The following is a 21,204-nucleotide window of genomic DNA, read 5'->3' as shown; positions in this document are numbered from 1 at the left end:
GCTTATTAAAAGAAGAACGTGGTGTGAAAATAGATTTTTGTGTGCAAGGGAGATGTATACATTTCCTCCGCATGACTGTTCCAGTTATTTACAAGTCTCCATCCCACTCCTCATCCTTTGTGGTAAAACACCTGTACCTGGTGTTCAGAGGTAGACTGCATCTAAATAAGGAGGGTCTTTTTTTGTCCTTACTATGACTAATACTCCCTCTAGACCCAGTATTGATTATCCTCCACATTGGTGTAATTGGATCCTGCACCGAATGACAAACTATCGATCCATATACAAATAATGCTTTGAAAATCGTTTTATTGGTTAACACCAAGTGATGTTCCCTTTTGGCTAAAGCAGTTTCTTTGGAAGTCAGATGTGACGGGTAAAGTAAACTCCTTTCTCAACTTAGTTAAGTTTGGCTTGGATAAAACATGTATTTAGCTCATTATTTTGTTTCCAGCAATGCGGAGCCCGGAAAAAATCAACCTTCTCTATTTGTCCTTGGCGTTTATTGCTTAAAGATAGACTGCCTCTGAACAAGGAAGTTCCCTTTTGTTGCTACAGGCTAAAACTCCTGATAAATCGGAACTTTTCGCCAAGCACATATCGAATCCCGTTTGAAATCCCGTCTTTCGCCCGCTTTCTTTCTACCCCGCTTATGTTTAAGAGGTGCTTTTCCTTGTCTTATTGCTCACATCAATGGACATTAGCGGCCCATCCTCTCAGTCCCTCCCTGGCCTCCTGGATCGCCCTTCCCTGCACTCTGCACACCCTCAGAGACGCTCTTGCACCGGCTCCGTGCGCAGGAACCGATTTCTCCTCGAATCCCCCACCCACCCTTCCGTCTGCTCGGAGCTCCGTCTCCCTATCCGGCAGAAGACCCACAAAGCCACTACTCTACCAGGAATTAATCAAGGATAGAAAGCAACCTGGAATTGAGGAGAAACTTACTGACAGTGAGAACAATTAACCAGTGGAACGACTTGCCTCCAGAAATTGTGGGTGCTTCATCGCTGGAAGTTTTTAAGAAAAGACTGGACAGCCACTTGTCTGAAATTCTATAGGGGGTTGGACTAGAAGACCTCCGAGGTCCCTTCCAGCTCTATTCCGATTGATTCATTGATTGATTGATTGATTGATTGATTACCTCCTCCGCCACATGCCGATCGCCCTTCTCGCCGCAGCCTCGTCCATCTTCGTCCCCTGGCCGACTTCCTCCTCCGCCCTCTGTGCATGCTCAGGAGCCACGTGCCGAAGCTGAACCCGTCGCCTTTCGCTTTTTCCTCTCCCGCTGGCTTTTCGGACGCGTCCTTGTCCCCATCGCCCGCCTCTCATCGCTCGGGCCGCCTCGTTTGAAAAGCCGCCCCCCCCCCGGTTCTCTGCCCCGCGAGGCAGCGATGCCACCCTCCCTGGCCCAGAGGCTGCCGGCCGGCTCTTTCGGCCGACCGGCCCGCCCTCTTTTGGCGGGTCCCCGCCGCGTCCAGCGCCCCCAGTGGCCCAACGGCGCCAAGGCAAGCCTATCTATCCCGCCTTCGCCCGGGAAAGCGAGCGCCAAGCCAGAGCGCAGAAGAGCGCCCGGCCACTTGGATCGGCTGCAGCTCCGGCAGCAGCGGCCGGCTCTTTCCTCCGCCCCCGACGTTCCCATGGGCGGGCCCTGCCCGGCCCCTTCCCTCCCCTCCTAGGCGCCCCCAGCCCTCCTGCCCACCCAGGGGCCAGGAGGGGGGGCGGAAGGGCCGGGCGCCCCAAACTTTGCCCGCCCACGCCGCGCAGGCTTCCTCTATGGAGTTGCGCCGGGCGCTCCTCTGCTGCTGGTGCCTGGCGCTCCCCTGCAGCCTTTTGCTGCTGCTCCCGGCGCCGGGCCGGGGCCACCCGCAGCCCTGCCACATCCTGGCGCGGATCGGGCACACGGTGAAGCTGGGCGCCTTGCTGCCCCGCGGAGGAGGCGCGCAGAGCCGGGTGCGCAACGCCCTGGCTCGAGCCAGCCGAGCCGCCGCCGCCTTCCTGCCGTACAACCTCAGCCTGGAGGTGTTGCCCGGGGCTCCCCTCTATCGGGACCCGGCCTCGCTGGCCCGCTGGCTGTGCCAGGCGCTGGTGGTGCGAGGGGTCGCCGCCGTCCTCGCCTTTCCCGCCTCGCGGCGGGAGCTGCTCCAGGTGGATTTCGCCGCCGCCTTTCTGGACATCCCCTTCATCAGCATCAGGCAGGAGCCGGAGGGGCAGGAGCAGGAGGGCGACCCGGGCGACGATGTCGACGAGCCCCCGATGCCCTTCAGGACCTGGGTAAGCCTCCTTCGCCCCCCTCCTTCTCTGGAGCCTCCACAGCCAGGGGCAGCCTATCTTCCAAAGAGATAGATTGCACTCGCATATGGAGGCTCCCAGCGTCCTTCAAACGTTTGAAGGAGGCTGGGAGCAAGGCAAGCCCTTGTCCCGTTTGAAGGAGGCTGGGAGCCTCCATATGCCGGTGCAGTCTATCTTAGGGGGTGGTAAGATCCCTTGGGAGAGAAGATTGGGCGGTTTCTGGTTGCTGTGACCCTTTTGGTTGACTCCTGTGGTGCCCTGCTATTGTAAATGGAGGGTTGTGATCATTGCTATTGATTTCCACATCCGCGAAGAGTCCATTCTTCAGGTTGCTTGAATGCTAGAGAAGTGCCAGCGGGAGAATTCTGTTGCCTGAGCTGTTTATCTTTAAACCATTATTTACTACTCCCGTGAATTTCCATAGACACCAACTGCCAACTTTCATCTGTTGGATGCAGGAAATACCCGTGGTACATCATCGTCCTATATTCAGGACAAACAAAGGTATCAATTGTAACCCAGCTCATGTACTTCTAGTCCTCCAGCAGATAAGCTATTCTTGGATATGGAAGCTCGCAAGAATTTACCCATTAGCACCCTCAGTATCCAGAGTCAGAAAGACATACTGGAGCAAAGGAACATGTTGCTTCCCAGATGTTTTGGACTTCAGCTCTCAGCATCTTTTGCCAGTACACATCTGGGGAGCATCAGGTTGGGAAGATTGCAATAGCCATTTCTTGCTATGAATTTCATTTGGCAAAGAATAAATTATTATGTGTCCTCGTATGGCTTTCCCATCTTCTACTAGGTGCGGTAATTAAATTGAGCCTGAGAGTATAGTGGCAATCTGCCTGTGCCATTCCTGGGGACAAAATAAAGATCTTTTGTCGCTTTCATTCTTTGCTTGTGGCATTCTTGGAGTCATGATTGCTACTCGGTGTGGGAAAGAGGAATGTTAGAATATATTCATTAGGTGGGGCTTTTTCCTGTTTCAAAATCAAGACTTCTTCAATCTTCTTCAATCATTATGCACGGTGGAGCTTCCTTATTCAGAGGCAATCTATCCCTTAATGTTAGATGCTAGAAACTGGGGAGCCACCATGTTCAGAATGGTCTACCTATAAATAATGGGTCAAAGAAACTAGGTTAAGAAAGAAAATGGCAGGACACCAGCCCTATTAGCCCTGGAATTGGTGAGAACCAGAATCAGACAGAAATCAGTAAGACTGAAGATTTTTGATGGAAAAGCATCTCCTGGTACTTAGAAACATAGGGAGGGTTTGAATTTTGAGACCTGTAAGCTCAATATTGCCTGTGTTCGCTCTGTGGGATATCTGATAGACAGAATGGGTTTCCCAGCCTTTCTTGGAAACACTGGGGTCTAAACCGGAAGAATTTTCCCAATGCTGATCTTCTGATCTCAAAGCACAGGGTGCTTGTTATAGCCTTAACTCTTCCCTGGGTGATCCTACTCACTTAACATTTCAGGAGGGGACAAGAAGGTAGATTTTGTGTTAGTTCCAATACCTGTTCCAGCACTCCGGTATAAAATGAGACTGTTTGAACCATAGGTTACCTTCCTCTCTGTTCTTGAATCACACCCACCGCTGTTGCAATAGGAGAAACAACTTTTCAGCCTAATGGGGGTGTCCCCTCCATCCCCCAAAATAAAAGGTTCTAAACCTTCTGTTTAGAAGCTCTGAATGTCTCTGTTATTTTCATATTCGTTGCATATTTTGCAGAATGAAGGGAGTTTTCCAAAAAGTGGAAGTTTTGGTTCTCTGGCACTCTTAAGTTGGGTTTCCAGTGGATCGTTTCTCCTCTGAGCAGTTGCTATTCCATGCAGGGATCTCGGGATCCTTTTTTCTTTTTGCTGTGCTTTCTTCTTTCTTCTACAGCTGCTGTCAGGTGTCCCAGAAAATTGGATCCTCAGTAGCTGCTGCCTGTAGTTAGATTTATTTATTTTTTAAAAAGGCATATACATTTGTAAGACCTTTGTAAAGGAAAGTTTTTTTCTCTTCTATGTCACATAATTATTCTATTTAATGGCTGAGAATATAAATAGCTTAGGATTTAACGGTGGGGACCTTGGTGTTCGATGAGCTTGGCTATTTGTTTGTGGATGTTTCAGTATCCATCTAGGCAACATCATCAGTGTGAGTGAGTGTATGCATATATAGTAGATTTCTTCTTGTTTATGCACTGTAGTTTGCCCTGCAAGTGTTGGTGGCCCTGCGGGTTTTTTTTCTGGTGGTTCCTTGGTTGGGGTATTATTTTCCGTTCAAGTGTTTGTCTGGTGTCAATCCTTGTTTATTTGGTGTTGGAGAGGATGTGTCAGTGGTCTTTTTGTTTCCTTCTGTTTTACTGCCTCTTGAATGGTATGATTTATCTCTATGTGTCTATTGATGGATATTTAACGTAGTATGGACTGAGATATTTTAGGGACAGAAATAGGTTCTTCTGCAAATGTGTAGATGCAGGTAGGTAGATGCAAGTGTGTGCCATTCTTACAGCTCTTTCCCACTTGTGAACCCTCCCCTGCCTCCAAATAGATCAGACCACTCCTCTTTTATCTTCACAACAACCTTGCAAGGTAGGTTAATCACTGGCTCAAGTCCAATCAACGACATTGATTCCAGAGCTGGGATTTTAGTCTGCTGTTTCTCTGCTCTGCCTCTCAAGAGAATTACCGTTTAGGTCAGGAACGTCCAACCTTAGCAACTTTACGACTTTGGGACTTCCCCTGCTCGCTGGCTGGGGAATTCTGGGAGTTGAAGTCCACAGGTCTTAACGTTGCCAAGGTTGGGCACGCCTGATCATGCTGCAGTGGCAATACAATAATCTGTCCGTGTGGACCAGGGTTGGCTCAAACAATTCACCACTGGCTGAGGCTAGAAATAAAGCTTCTAAGGCAGGGGTCCCCAACCACCGGTCCCTGGACCGGTACCAGTCCGTGGATCATTTTTTACCGGGCTGCAAAGCTTGGCCACCGCCATCTTGTTTCGACGGCACTTCCGGGTTTTCAGTTGGAAAACCGCACTTGGGTGCTCATGCCTTAGTTTCATCGAAGGTGGCGGGGCGGCTTCGAACGAAGAGCCATCCCGATGGCGGTGGAGTCTCGCGTTACTCAGGTACCGGTCCGTGGAAGAATAAATAATCGTGAAACCGGTCGCTGGTTCAAAAAAGGTTGGGGGCCACTGTTCTAAGGGATCAAGATTCTATGGAGGGAGAAAAAAAAATGAGGTTGGTAGTGGAGCCCTCTTTTGAACAATGCCCACTTTTACTGGCACACGGCCACTTTGCTATAGCCCTGCTGGTGTTTGTATAACGCTCCCCATCCTCTGCCGTTCTGCAGTAGCCTGCAGATAATAGTTAAGGAATGGGTTGAGTTTGTCAAGCCAAGAAGGGCAGGGCGCTACTCAGGAACAGAGGCGAGGCAGGTACCCTAAGCTGGGCTTGTTGGCACCTACGCCTGGCAAAAATAAAGCTACTAGGGTATATTGGAACAATGAGATCAAGCATGCATAGTTTTACCCATTCCACTGTGTGCCATCCAGAGCTAAAACACTATTTGGGGAACAAACAGAGTTTCTGGAATCTCCAATGTCTCTTTTCTCCCCCTTCAGGAAATTCTTTACAGAATAAACAGGCTTACAAGGTCATGTCAAGATTCCAAAGGGGGATTTCCCCCTCTCCGCATTCCCTTGTTCCCCCCCTCCCTATTTTCACATCCTATCGATCAGATTGAAAGCATTTTTTGCTCCTCGTCCCCCGGCAAGTAATTTTCCCTGGCAGGCCATTTGTATTTCATCTATAGGCTTGGCAAAAACCAATTTCCTGCCGGCACATCGGTAAAAAGAAAGAAAGAGAAGGTGGAGGGAAAAAAAGGCACAGTCAGAACGAAAAAAGCTTGTGTGGAGTTTGCATTTAAAACCTGAGGGCGTTTCACTTGTTCCCACCATGCTGGCCTTTACAGCTGGACATCTCCGAGGATCACAGAAGCCGCAGCTATAATAGTAGCCGGAAAGCCCTGGAGATTTTACTCATCCCTGCGAAACAATTGTCGTCTCCCTGAGAGCAGGAGAAAGCCTCTGGAAAGCGAACTGATCTGGCAAATCGTCAGTTGCTGAGAACTGGATAGTTTCAGCTTGGTTTAAATTGATGCTTTAGACTCGGAGCACTTTACACCTTAATTCCAGTTGAGAGACTGGAATTGCAAGCGGAGAATTGGTGAGAGTGGTATGAAATATAAATAGAGCATGAAAAGAGACCGGAACAGTGTAGAAAGCGGCTGGGTCAACTTTCCCAGTCCAGTGAGCTCTAGATAGGTTAGGACTGCAACTCCCGGTATTCCTTACCTGGCACAGACACTGGGGACTCTGGGAGTTTTAGTTCCACTACACCTAAGGTGCTGGGGTGGGAAAGGCTCAGGTTGGCCAGGATAGTTCTTATTTAATCTGCATCTTTGGAATTCGATAGATTGGCATTGTTGCGGTTCACCACAACCTGTGCAGATGGCAGTGGAATCAGACAGTAGGGAAGAAATGGGATCAGTCCGGGAATCTGGAGATGATTCGGATGAGGGTCCTGCATCCGATGCAGAAATGGGGCCAGGATCATCTGGGAGTGGGGTGCTGACTCCGGAACACTTTACCAATGTCGTCGGTTGGATTTTCAGTGAGTTTAGGCTGAAAATGTCCCTGTTTGTCAACACAAAACCAACCCCACTTCAGTTCAAACAGCCATTTGCAAAAAATGCTGTTGTGGTTCCATCCTTATTGCATCAATATTCCATTCTTTCGCTTGAGACTTAAAGCAACAGTGGAAAATATATGTAGCTCGGATGTAGGATGAGGGTGAAGGTTCATTGTCTGAGCTTGTGGATTGGTTTCCAGAACATTTTGTTACCAGGCTAGGTAAACTCAGTGGAGTTTAGGGAATGTGGTGAACAGTTTTGTTCACCACATTATAAGGAAGACTCTGGAAAAAGTTCAGAGAAGAGCAACCAGGATGATGAGGGGACTGGAGATTAAAACATATGAAGAACGGTTACAGGAACTGGGCCTGGCTAGTCTAGTGAAGAGAAGGACCAGGGGAGACATGATAGCAGTCTTCCAATATCTGAGGGGCTGCCACAGAGAGGAAAGGGTCAAGCTATTCTCCAGGGCACCCAAAGGCCAGACAAGGAATAATGGATGGAAACTGAACAAGGAGAGATTCAACCTGGAAATAAGGAGAAATTTTCTCACAGTGAGAACAATCAACCAATGGAACAGCTTGCCCTCGGAAGTTGTGGGAGCGTCATCACTTGAGACTTTCAAGAAGAGATTGGTCTCCCATCTGTCAGAAATGGTGTAGGGTCTCCCTCTTGGGCGGGGGGTTGGACTAGATAGCCTATAAGTTCTCTTCCAACTCTGTTATCTGTTATGTCAGTGTTCTTCTGTTTATAAGGACAGGGGTCCCCAAACTTGGCAACTTTAAGACTTTAACTTTAAGACTTGTGGACTTCAACTCCCAGAATTCCCCAGCCAGAGTTGGAGTCTACAAGTCTTAAAGTTGCCAAGTTTGGAGACCTCTGCTAAGGGCTTCAGGTGTGGGTATGTCAAGTGAGGGCCTTGTGATGGGTCAGGTGTGAGTCATCAGTGAGAACTTGTGATGAGTCTTGTGATGGGGAGGTTATATCAGATGAGGGCCAGTCAAACACCATGATCCCAAATAGCAATAGCACTTAGACTTATATACTGCTTTGCAGCCTTCACTAATGGGTTTTACAGAATCAGCATAATGCCCCCAACGATCTGGGTCCTCATTTTACTGACCAAATCCTTAACCTCCACCCACGTTGACACCAAGCGCCACCAGTTTGATTGGAGCAACACAAAAATTACCGGCCACGCTATCACTCGGCACGCTCGTGAGTTCATCGAAGCTTGGCGCTTCCCACAAGCAATTTCCACCAACCAGCCTACAAACCCCTCAGAATCAAAAACAACCAGGCAGCCAACCAGAGACAATGCCAACCCTCAACCAATCCACACAAGCCCACCCACCCACCCTCACTTAAAACAATGTCCCAAAGTGAGACATCCCTTATTTTATTCCCATAACCAGGGGTCCCCAACCACCGGTCCCCAGACCAGTACCGGTTCGTGGATCATTTTTTACCGGGCCGCAAAGCTTGGGCGCCGCCATCTTGTTTCGACGGCGCTTCCGGGTTTTTGCTTGCTTCCAGGTTTTTGGTTGGAAAGCAGCGTTTGGGTGCTCGCGCCTTAGTTTCGTCGAAGGTGGGGGGCAGCTTCGAACGAAGAGCCGTCCCGATGGCGGTGGAGTCTCGCGTTACTCAGGTACCGGTCCATGGAAGAATAAATAATCGTGAAACTGGTCCCTGGTTCAAAAAAGGTTGGGGGCCACTGCCCATAAAAACAAATGTGATGAGCAGTAGTGGGATTCAAAGATTTTTACTACCGGTTCGGTGGCCGTGACTTGCTGGGTATGCTCTGTGCGGGGGCACACATTTGTGTGCGTGCGCACACCAAACGTGCACTTTGCGCAGGTGTAGAGGCGTTGTAACTCACCTCTTGCAAGCCTGCACTCTCCCTGTCACTTCAGTAGCTGCCGCACAGCACTCTTCTGTGCTGCGCAAAGCAGCTGCGCTTCAAAAGCAAGGAATAAAGTATGGAGCCCAGGCAGGCGGGTGGGCCTAACCAGGGTGGATTTCAATTTTTTTAACAAAAATGTAGGCGTGGCTTAGTTGGTGGGTGTGTCTTGGTGGTCATGTGACTGGTGGACGTGGCTTGGTGATCATGTGACTGGCTGAACGTGGCCAACTCAACATCACTCACATCGAGGCACGCATCTCCTCGCCTGACCTCTCGTGACTGTGGGGATTCTGCAACAGTCGTAAGTGTGAAAAAGGGTTGTAAGTCACTTTTTTCAGTGCCACTGTAACTTTGAATGGTCACTCCACACAAGCAAAGTACCAGCAAAGGAGGGGAAAAAGAACTCCAGAGACGTTCCTGAGACAGGAAGTCTAGTCCTGCCAAGAATGTAATAAGGGTTAACAGAGAGGCAGTTTCTGTAAGCAACACCAGAATGTTTCCTTCCTGCCTTCCTTACAGGATTAGTCCAGTATTTTTTTTCTAACAATCGGTTTTCCGAACTGCTTAGAATGTTAACAACCGGTTCTAGCGAATAGGTGCAAACTGGTAGTAGAATCCCAACCCTGGGCCTAACAACAAAGTGGTAGAGAGAATTGGTTCAGTCGCTGCTGCTCATTGGCTCTACTGGCTCGGCAGAACGAGGCCAAACCGGTAGAATACCACCACTGCTTATGAGGTACATAGGACTTCACAGCTGAGGGGGGACTTGAAAGTTGGTTCTCCACTTAACCATTATAACGCATTGGCTTTTAAAACATTGGGGTGAAGGGAGGGGAATGGAATGATGGGAATAAACATTTTGAGTCTGTCAAGGTCTGTGCTTTTTTTTTTTTTCCTGAAAGAAAATGCATTATTTTCTAAACTTAGCAGAAAGGTAACTGGATGAGTGACCCCTGAGTTTAGTAGGTTATTTTCTTATACGAGATTTCAGCTTCCATTAGTTATCTGTTCCCTTTTCCACTGCATCTTTGCAAAACTCCCAACAGCATCATACATGGTGAAATTGAAATTGCACAGAGATACATTTCTAAGTGGGAAAAGACTGATTGCAGTGCTCAGCCAAAAGACTTTTGATCTGCTTTCAGAAAGACTTATAATAATTTCATGATTTTCAGGCAAGGATCTGGGCACCCTAGAGATTTCCTGGGTTCTTTGACGGGGTGTTTCAATTAAACATTGCTGTCTTGTGTGCTTATAGGCAGAAGGGATACAGGTAGTCCTTGACTTACAACAGCTTATTTAATGACTGTTCGAAGTTACAATGGCATTGAAAAAGTAACTTAGGACTGTTTTTCATGCTTACAACCATTACAGCATTCCTATAGTCATGTGATCAAAATTCAGAGGCCTGCCGGTCAACTCATACAATATTTCTATGGTCTTTTTAGAGTTGCCAACAGAAAGGGAGGGGGGAGCAGCGCAGCAGCTTGCAAACCGAAACTGCATTCCATAAATGTTTTCAAAGATAGTAACTAGGTGACTGAAGTTTCTGCCATGCAAAATTCTAACTGGAGAGGATGATTGATGATTCTTCGCTATGGATGTGTCCCATTGGAGAATATGAATTATGATACACCCAGGGGGTGGAGGGAAAACCAGGGTCAAGGGTGACAATGAATCATGTGTCTCGGAGTCAGCTACACCCAGGCAGTGCAAGACATTTTAACTCTCAATAAATCCTTTTGAAGTTTTGGAAGTTTGGCTCAAGACTCATGATTTAAATGGGGGTAACTGCCGGAATCCTGACACTGGCAACTGATTCATATTTATGACAGTCGCAGTGTCCTGGGGTCATACCATCACCTTTTCTGACAAGCAAAGTCAGTGAAGAACCAGATTCACTGAACTTAACAACTGTGACAAGAAAGGTTGTAAAATGCGGGAAAACCTCACTTAACAACTGTTTTGCTTAGCAACAGAAATGTTTGGCTCATTTGTGGTCGTAAGTTGAGGACTACCTGTACTGGAAACAGGCTAGGAATGTAGCTGGTCAGTAATCACCTCCTGAGATTCTGCATCAAATTAAGAGGGCAGAAAAATGAGACAGGAGGTTTTACTAAATTTCTCCAGGGGGAGAAATTCTCCAACAGCTTCTTAAGGGTGAAGAAGTTCTGTCACTGCTTTTTGGAGAAATCCCAGTGAAAAAGTTTCCTTGGGGTTGAATGGAAGGAGGAGAAATCAGGAACCTGCTATTCTGCAGGTGAAAGAATATACGCTATAAGACAGATCATATGCTTACTCATTCACTCACGCATATGCACCTAACTACAAATCCCTGGACTGCCTTATCACACAAGGAATGAAAGAATGCCTTATTCCATGCGTGAAATCTCTGAAAGCAAATTGGATGGCAAATGCTCTTTCATCTGACTTAATAAGAACTGAAAGGAGAAGCGTGCGGAATTGCTTGACTTTATCTATCTGTGTACTACTAAAATTCTCATGATGACTTTTCACTGGATGAGATAGTGAACTGTAGGGCAACAGTTTTTGAACCAAGGTACCTAAAACGGACTTAGGGAATGCATCCAAAATTTGGAATGTATAATTCCCGAGGGAATGAAATTTGGGGAAGTTGTGGCTGTTTCAGTGGAACTGGCTGCTGCTTTGGTCACATGATCTTCATTTTCAACAGTTTCCCAGCCAGTCTAGCAATCCTTCACTCCCTTATATCATATATCAGCAGACAGTTTCCTGCCTTCTGGAAAGGCAGAGGGAATACCATGTAGCTCATGAAAATATATGCCTTTAATAAAATGTGTTAAGTCTAAAAACATGCTTCACCAAAATGTGACTACAACCATTCTACTTCTGACTACTGCTACAAATATTCTACTACAATTGTGCTACTTTCGTAAGCAGGATTCTTTTTGGAACTACTAGACAATCTGGGTCCCACTGGATAATCATTTCAGAGATATTTCCTATTTAAACAGAGAAACAGAATGATGAAGGGTGGGCAAAAAAAGACATGAAGGCTGGAGTGACTTCCAACTTCCTGCTGCTTTTCCATAAAATGTCCTTGTGGGAATCTGGTAGGGAGCATCAGACATCCTTCCTTCCTTCCTTCTGTCCCTTCCTTGCTTCTTTCTTCTCTCCCTTCCCTCTCCTTCCTTCCCTCCTTCCTTCCTTCCATCCATCCTTTTTCCTTCCCTCCCTTTCTTCTTTCATCCCTCTACTTTCTTCCTTCTTCCCTCTCCTCTTCCTTCCTCCCCCCCTCCCTCCTTCCTTCCTTCCTTCCTTCCTTCCTTCCTTCCTTCCTTCCTTCCTTCCTTCCTTCCTTCCTTCCTTCCTTCCTTCCTTCCCTAGAGCTTGGTCCAATTACACTGCTGAATTTCCCCAAACTGTTGCATATCATTCCTCCCCTATACATTCCACCATCACCTACTCAAAGCAAGGCGATCAGGAGGCACCAATGTCAGTTTAAATATTCATTCAGAATCACAGCAGTCAGCCTCCTCTCTGGGAGCGCCCTGGGCCTTTGACACAAGCCTTTAATCAGCTAATTATTTCAGCTGTGAATACCAGCTATTCTCTTTGGCCCACTCAGGGGTTTCAGCAAAGCGCTTCCAAGCGTACCATCTGCTTTCTGTCTTATCCTTGTTTGCAAAGTGCTTTGTGGGCATAACTGCTTCATGTGGCTTTGAGTTGTGGCAAACAGCTTAGTCATCCCCATTTTGCAAACAAGAAAGCCAAGGAGCAGAGAGAGGAAGCAAAGGAGTTTGGGGTACAATTAGATGGTACAAAACATTCTCTCTTTTTTTGTATCCAGGTGATTGGAGGAGCCTTCTGGCCATAGAAGGAAGGCAAAGCAAGAGAGAGAGCTAACTGTGTTTTTGAGTTTGATGATCACTCTGCTCCCGTTGAGGTGTCTTAAAAAGAAACAAAAACCAACAGCATGCAAATCCCTAAAGAATGGGTCTAGCATTGCGTCTGATTTCAAACTCAAATTGCAAGTATTAAAAAAAAAAAGAGAGAGAGAGAGTACAGGAAAAATGCCAAATCGTGACAAACGGAAAAAGAAGAATTGTCACGCTGGGCAGAACTACAAGAGATCTTGCATGAATAAAAAATAAGGGAGCACCTTTTGCGTTGAAAACACAAGCCTGATAAAGACTGAGCACATGCAATTGTTTAGGCGGGGGGAAAATGACAAGTAGAGTCGGATTGTAGAGGAATATGTGACTGGTGTAGGAATCCAAAACAGAATCTCCCAATCCAATGGCTGTCTACCACCGTGTTCAATTTCTATTAGTGTTTGCTTTTTTTTTTTTTTTAAGTGTTCTTGGGGGGAAAAGGGTTCTTCCTTACAGATTATTGCTGGAGACAAAAGATTGGGCCAGGTGGATCAAATCCAGCCAAGCAATTCATTTGTTTATGGCTGGGTCACAAATCTCTGTCGATTTGTCCTCTCCTTGCCTGACACCCTGTAGGCGGATAGAAACTCCAAGTTATTTTGGCTAATAATTATTTTGGGGTGTTTTTGGGGGGAAAGGCTGGCTAGGTAGCTTGCGCTTCTTCTGCCCCACATCAAAATCAGAATAACAGAATTGGAAGGGACCTTAACAGATAACCAGAGTTGGAAGGGACCTTGTAGGTCATCTAGTCCAACCCCCTGCCCAAGCAGGAGACCCTACAATATTGAACATGGAGAGAAAGTTTTCGTTAGCTTGTATTTCTGCATCCTATTCTTGGTCAAGCTGATAACGACAGGATGGCAGCCAACCAACAGGTGGTTTCCAGCAGGTTCTTCTTTTTCATATTTAGAAGAGAAATATGGAGTCTTTCAGGTAGACCTCGACTTACAACCACAACCAAGCCCAATGCTAACCGAGGCAGTTGTTAAGTAAGTTTTGCCTCATTTTACGACCTTTCTTGCCACCATTTTCTTTTATTGCGACCACTTCTGGAAAACCTCACCCAGTTGTGATATTGTGATTTATCAACAACTAGCTCGATACCCGTGCTTCGCTACAAAACAATGTGGTTGGGCTTAGTTTTGGGGGAGGAATATAAGGAAAAAAATTGTGCCTCTGCCCAACAGCATCCATCAGTATTCATCTGGCTGGCATCCTGTTAGTGTGTGAGAAAGTTGAGGGCTATTTGGAAACTGGAGCAGTATTTGCTGTGTGAGCAAGAAGGAGACAGCAAAGAGACTGGGTGTGGTTTAGCTCAACTGTTTTGTACTAAAGCTGCTTGGTGCTGTGAAACTAAAACTGAAACTCCTCTGCTTCTGTTTTGCATTTGTAACAGATTTCTTTTCAGGTGGGGAGGAGGAGTAGAACTCCTTAGCATCAGAGTGTGTTAATAATAATATAGGAAATACTAATGCTCTGATGGTCATTTCGAAACATCCTTTCTTAGTGAGCACCTAGAAGGAAAGAGGAACACAGGTGCCAAATGTCAAGTTTGTAGGCTTTACGGTTCTGGAGATTTTGTGATGATGCATGAGTGGTATTTCGCTTTTATATATATAGATTCGATTCAATGGTTAGAAAAGCAAGGCAAGAAAAACCAAGTGGCCTTCCTTCTCCCAGAAGCTGAGTCTTAGCTTAGTTTCTGAGTTAGGATCATTTCAACCTGATAGTTTGTGCCTCAAGTGAAACTCTGGATTGATTTGTTCAATCATCCATCGGTTTGTTTTCTTGTCTGTACACATTATTCTCAGGAGTTTTCTCCAACGTCAAAGTTCAAAAGCATCAATACTGTCCCTGTCAGGCTTCTTCAAAGTCCAACTTTCCCTTTCCTAGAACATCACGAGGAATATCATGGCGTGCATGATTGTGATCATTGTAGGCACGGACACATCACAACATCTGGTTCCCGTTTTACAGGATCTTCATGGCTGCTCTATCAATTTCATGTCTGCTTACATACCGGGTATTTCTTGATTGCTTCTTCCTTTATCAGAGTTGGAAGGGACCTTGGAGGTCTTGTAATCTGACCCCCTGCTCAAGCACAAGACCCTATACCACTTCAGACAAATGGTTGTCCAGTCTCTTCTTAAAAACCTCCAGTATTGGAGCCCCCACAACTACTGAAGGCAAGTCATTCCATTGATTAATTGTTTTGTCAGGAAAAGTCTTTTTTAATTCTAGGCTGGTTCTCTCTTTGATTAATTTCCATCCGTTGCTTCCTGTCCTGCCTTGAGGGGCTTTGGAGAAGAGCTTGTGTGCTTTTCAGACAGTATATAGTTAATTGGGAATTGGGATCAATCGGGACCTGTTCCCCCTCATGGGAAATGTAGTTCATGTCACGTGGTCACATCTGTAATCCTGATTGATCACTGAATTGACCTCTAGTTGGGTTGGGGGAAGCCTTTGTTTTCTGTTTCTTGCTTGGACCCAGCATCGTGCTGGTGTCTTTCCCTTTGCTGCATCGTTATGGGATGAAGATAACCATATTTTCCCACTATGAAATCAACTATGCAAAGATTGGTCATTAGATTAATCTCCACATAACTATGAGTTATACTTTGAGGATGCCTGGTGTGATCCAATAAAGAAATTTTGTATGGGAGCCTTTGTAGAGTTTTAACTGCTTATTTTAGGCATCTTTTGGAAGATAAATATTGCCTAAGACACGACAGCTTGACTCCCTCTTCTTTGTGGCAACGCCTGAGACATTGGAACACTGCTATCATGTCACCCCTAGTCCTTTTTTTTCTCCATTAAATCCCCTAGTCCTTTTTTCATTAAAATTCTTCAATATCTCCCAAATTAATTCTTAAATCGTGTTGCTGAGAACAGGTTACAGAACCTATCCAGTACAAAGTAGAATTCAATGTGTTTAGTCTAGGCCAGGCTGATGAAAGATTGATGTGTGATCCTAATTTTCTAAATACAATACGATCACAATCTTCTGGACTCATAGCCTTGCGAAACTACCCACCCTTCTTTTCAAATTAGCTTTTGTTCAGCATCTTGGCAGCTACCTTTCCCCCAAATAGTGAGAAGAACTAGAATGAAAGCTCAACCACCTGGTGTTAAGACACTGGCCTACAAATCAGAAGGCTGTGAATTCTAGTCCTGCCTTAGGCATGAAAACTGATGGGTGACTTTGGGCCAATCGTGAGGAGACTGAGAGTTCTAATCTCACCTCAGGCATGAAAGCTGGTTGGGTGACTTTGGGTCAATGATCAGGAGACTGAGAGTTCTTGTTAGGAAGGTAAGTCACCTAACAGTTAGTTGGGTTGGAAAATATATAAACCAGGATAGACATTTTAATACTGTCACTTTAAGAGAATGCTAAAATTGTAATTGGGTGTGGTTCTTCAAATGGCCATAAGATGGAGCCAGAAACCTGGCTTGTTCTGTTCTGTACTTTTCTGGACAGTGTTGCCTTCCGGTATTGACTGTTCTTCTTGGATTTGATGTAAGTCTGTTACTGAACTGTTTTTGATACTGGACTTTGTTATTGGATTATCCCTGGACTGAAAACTGACTGCTTTAACTGTGAATGACTTGGACTGCTTGTTTGGACTTTGCTTAAACGTTTATTGGAAGTAAAAACCTACATTTTACTATACAGTGTATCTGTGTGCTAGTTGTGTGTCATTCTTCACCATTCTCACTACGTCTCCCTGTGTGCACTCATTCTCCTAACGGGGAATTACCTCAACAGTTATAGTCCCTCCTCAGGCATGAAAGCTGGTTGGGTGACTTTGGGCCAATCATCAGGAGACAGAGTTCTAGTCCCGCCTCAGGCATGAAAGTTGGTTGGGTGACTTTGGGCCAGCCTCTCTGTCTCAGCCCAGTCCACCTCACAGGATTGTTGTTGTGGGGAAAATAGGAGGCTTATTAGGAATATTAGGTGTTTGCTGCTTTGAGTTATTTATAAAAAATAAAGCTGGGATAAAAACCAAATAAATAAATAAACTTCATTTCATTCACATGCATGTTTAATGAAATCTATTTGCTGCAATAACTTCCACATTGTATATTTATTATGTCTCCTCCTTATCTCACAGGAAGACAATTGCAATTCGGCAATACCTTTGAGAGGAGTTTTTTTAGCAGTCAAGTCAAAAGCTGTTTTCACTGGATCTGGGTGTATGTTTTGCATTTATCTGTTTTTTAAATTTATTTTCTTTTGCTCGGTGAAGAAGGAAGATGTTGAATTTTAAAAGCAAGAGAGGGGGATTTTGTTTCGAACCTGGGAAAGAATTCTGACAGTAAGAGTTGTTTGTTAGTGGAATAACCTATTTTAGAAAATGAGGATGTTACACAAAGAGGTTGACCACCTATTTGAAATGATATATGAAGATTTTTTTTCCTGTACAACATGGGATGGATCATTGGATCACTGCTGAGTCTTTTTGAGGTGGTCCAAAGATAGTCCTCGACTTACAACCATTCATTTAGTGACCGTTCAAAGTTACAACACTGAAAAAAGTTGCTTATGTTTTTCACACTTAATGACCATTGCAGCATTCCTATGGTCATGCGATCAAAATTCAGATGCTTGACAGCTGATTCATAGTTATGACCGTTGCAGTTTCCCAGGGTAATGTGATCCCCTTTTATGACATTATGACAAGCAAAATCAAAAAGTTTCATTTTACAACTGTACAAGTTCACAATTGCAGTGATTTCCTTAACAACTGTGGCAAGAACGGTCATAAAATGGGGGCAAAACTCACTTAACTGTCTCATTTAGCAACTGAAATGGGCTCAGTTGTGGTTGTAAGTTGAGGACTACCTGTACTTTCTCAGTCACCCTAAAGTTGCTTAAACTGCAAGAAAAGCTCCCGAAATGCTCCAGGTTTCTTCTGGGATATTTCACTCCCACATCGTCCACATCGTTCCCCCATGTTGTGACCATTTTAATCATCTTAGTTGCTCTTCTTTGCACTTTTTCCAAAGTTTACAACATCTTTTTTCTAATGTGGTGACCAAAACTGGATAAAGTATTCCAGGTGTCTTTATAAAGTCTTTATAAAGCAGTACTAATACTTCACGTGATTTTGATGCTATGCTTCTGTTTCTACAACCAAAGATTGTATTAGCCTTTTTTTGGCTAATTGGTTGGATTGATTATTGAAATGCATTAATTCTTCTTCCATTTGTTCTTTTATTTCTAACACACCAGTGTTTCTCAACCACAGCAGTTTTAAAATGCATGGATTCTAACTCCCAGAATTCCCCAGTCAACATGCTGGCTGGTGAATTCCCGGAGTTAAAATCCATACAGCATCTTAAAAATGGCTGAGATTGCCCAAAACTATAACAATCCCCTTCTCTACCTCCCTTAGATGCTCCGGGAATATCCATCTCACTTTTCTGCTAAACCCTGACCAAAATAAACCCTGAATTTATTCATAGCTTATTCGGTTACCTTTTTTCTTTTCTTTTTCTTTTTTGCTGTTCTCCTCTATGGAAGTTTCACAGTCTAATTTTGATGTGGAAGATCCCTTAGGAGCAAGCTACTCTTCATTGACCTGCTGATGGATCTGTTGAAGTTTCTGTCTATGTTGTGTATATTCCGGCTTTTGCTCAGGAGCTCTTGCTGAGAGGGAGGCTTTGGTCAAATAAGGAGATTGATACCGCTGCATTAGGAGGCTTCACCACCCAGGGAGGAAGTTAAAAATGATAATAATCAAGGATAGGGCTGAATATGCAATGCAGAAGAGCCCTTATCTGCTTGGTAGGCATATGGAATGACCTTGGTTTATAACAGGGCTTACTTGGGTAAATTACAAGTAGTCCTTAACCTACGACATACAGCCATTCATTTAGCGACCGATCAAAGTTACAATGTCACTGAAAAAAGTGACTTTTGACTGTCACACTCACAACCGTTGTGCCATCCCCATGGTCACATGATCAAAATTCAGGTGCTTGGCAAGTGGTTCATATTTATGACGGTTTCAGTGCTCACGTGATCACCTTTTGCGACCGTCTGACCAGCAAAGTCAATGGGGAAGCCGAATGCAACCGCAGTGATTCACTATGGCAAGGAAGGTCACAAAACTGGGTAAAACTCACTGAACAATGTATCTGTCAACTCAAAAATATTTCTCTGGTCTTTTAGAGTTGTCAGCAGAAGCTGGAAAGCAGGTTAGTGGGGTGGGGAGGGAATGGGGATTTCGCAGTAACCTTCCCAAGCCATGCCCACAGAACTGGTAGTAAAAAAATATGAATCTCATCACTGGGTGGGTGGGTGGCAGGAGCCTGCCATACCAAGTGAAACAAAGGTCCAAATAGATTGTGGGTACCATAGGTCAGGGGTCCCCAACCACCGGGCCGTGGACCGGTCCCAGTCCGTGGAACATTTCCTACCGGGCCACTGGTTTGTTGGGCGCCGCCATCTTGTTTGACAAGAAAGTGCTTCCAAGTGAGCTTTTCCGGTTGGAAAGCGGCATTTGGGTCCTGAAGGAATCCTCGCGCCTTAGTTTCATCTAAGGGGTGGGGCTTCGAATGAAACTAAGGCGCGAGGATTCTTTCAGCACCCAAGGCAAGGCGAGCCAAGCGACCGTCCCGAAGCCGTTCCAAAGCGAAGCCCATCGACAAAGGTACAAAGGAGGAGTTGAAGATGGCGGGGAGAAGCGGGGGACGGCCGGCTGGCCGGTCGCTCGGCTCGCTTTGTCTTGTCGTGCGTGCTGATGCCGGTACCGGGCCGCAGATCATTTTGTGATGCCGGTACCGCGCCGTGGCACAAAAAAGGTTGGGGGCCACTGCCATAGGTGTCTCTCATATCTACGAGATGTGGGCCGTTGTTAGGTTTTTGGCCACCTGTACCTGGAAATTGCCAGATTGGAGGAGGTTTCCTTGGTTTTTACAAATGCGTTTACCTATGTTAGCACTTGCACAAGAGTTATCCTGCATTTCATGTCTCTGTGTACTAGTGTTAGCAATTCCATTCGAAGTGGGCTTTATACGTTGGCTTGCTTGCACTCATGTCGGAAGCACTGAGGCACTTCTGGGTTGAAAGTATTAGCCGGTGACATCACTGTTGGCCGGGGGACGCCCAGTTGAAAGCTCCTTTCATGTCCCTAGCAGGAGCTGGAGCAAAGGATGGGAACTCACCCCATCTCACAAGCAGCACTCAGGTCTCGAACACTGGCTTGCTAACCTCCATCCCAGCATCCTAACCCCACGAGCCACCACTGGTTGGTGATGTTGATGGAAATACAGGACTGTTGTAGAGGGTTATAGCTGTGTAGGACCAAGCCTCCTCTAACAAGGTTTGTCTGGGGCAGCTTCCAAATGTTCTGCAACCTGCGAAGGCCGCATCTCATCTGTTCTTTGCTGGACTCATTTATTTCCACAAGAGCTTGCCCTGTTTCCCTGTGCTGAGACAGAAATGGTTCTGTACTGATAGTCCCCGACTTACAACCACAATAAACACCAGCATTTCTGTTGCTAAGCAGGGCAATTGTTAAATGGGTGATTTTTACAACCTTTTTTTGCCATTGTTAATTGAATCACTGCAGTTGTTAAGTGAGTCATGCAGTCATTAAGCAAATTTGGTTTCGCCCATTGATTTTGCTTATCGAAAGCCAGCTGGGAAGGTTCCTAAATATCAATGACATGACGGTGGGATTCTGCAACCGGTTGCCCAGCACCCGAATTTTGATGACGTGACAGTGGGATGCTGCAATGGTCATAAATGCAAGGACCATCATAAATCACTTTTTTCAGTGGCTCTTGTAATTGCGAACGTTCACTAAACAAGTGGCTGTAATTGATGTCGAAGGGATGTTGGAAAATCGCAAATCATAAATCATAACGCAGTTGTGGGCGGCACTGCAGGTACATTGACAACAATATTGTCAGGCTGATATGTCTGTGCTTGAGAAATTGCTATGGACGCACTGACTATAGAGCAGGGGTGTCAAACTGGATTTCATTGAGGGACACATCGGGGTTGTGCTTGACTTCAGGGTGGGGTAGTGGGGGGCAGGGGGCGTGGTGGTGGTGGGATTCAATTTTGTTTACTACCGGTTCTCTGGGTGTGGCTTGGTGGGTGTGGCAGGGGAAGGATACTGCAAAATCCCCATTCCCTTCCCACCCCACTAACCTGCTTTCCAGCTCCGTTCTCCTGTGCAGGGCAACCAAGGAAGACTCAGCTGATTATCTGGGACTCGGGAGGCAGAGAAGAGATGGGGGTGGGACCAGTCAGAGGTGGGATTTGCTGGTTCTCTGAACCAGTGGTGGTATTCTGCTGGTTCGGCCCGGTTCTGCCGAGCCAGTAGCGGCGATGAGCAGCAGAGATTGAACCGGTTCTCTCTGCCACTCTGCTGTTGGGCCCACCC

At 45.9% G+C, this 21,204-nt stretch overlaps 1 protein-coding gene across 1 annotated transcript in view; it reads left to right on the top strand.

Annotated features, from left to right (window-relative positions):
* Positions 1–1,773: 1,773 nt before the first annotated feature.
* The window catches only part of GRIN3B (glutamate ionotropic receptor NMDA type subunit 3B), a 44,141-nt gene continuing 24,710 nt past the window's right edge, over positions 1,774–21,204 (top strand). Inside the window, exon 1 of the mRNA XM_026698456.2 lies at positions 1,774–2,271. Coding sequence (XP_026554241.1) covers positions 1,774–2,271 — 498 coding nt within the window. The remainder of the gene's footprint in view (positions 2,272–21,204) is intronic.

Source organism: Pseudonaja textilis, chromosome 1 (genome assembly GCF_049901715.1).
Source record: "Pseudonaja textilis isolate UNSWEBS1 chromosome 1, rPseTex1.2, whole genome shotgun sequence".
NCBI classification, from domain to species: domain Eukaryota; kingdom Metazoa; phylum Chordata; class Lepidosauria; order Squamata; family Elapidae; genus Pseudonaja; species Pseudonaja textilis.
Note: the sequence above shows the minus strand (reverse complement) of the source record. Positions and strands in the feature narration are given on the sequence as shown.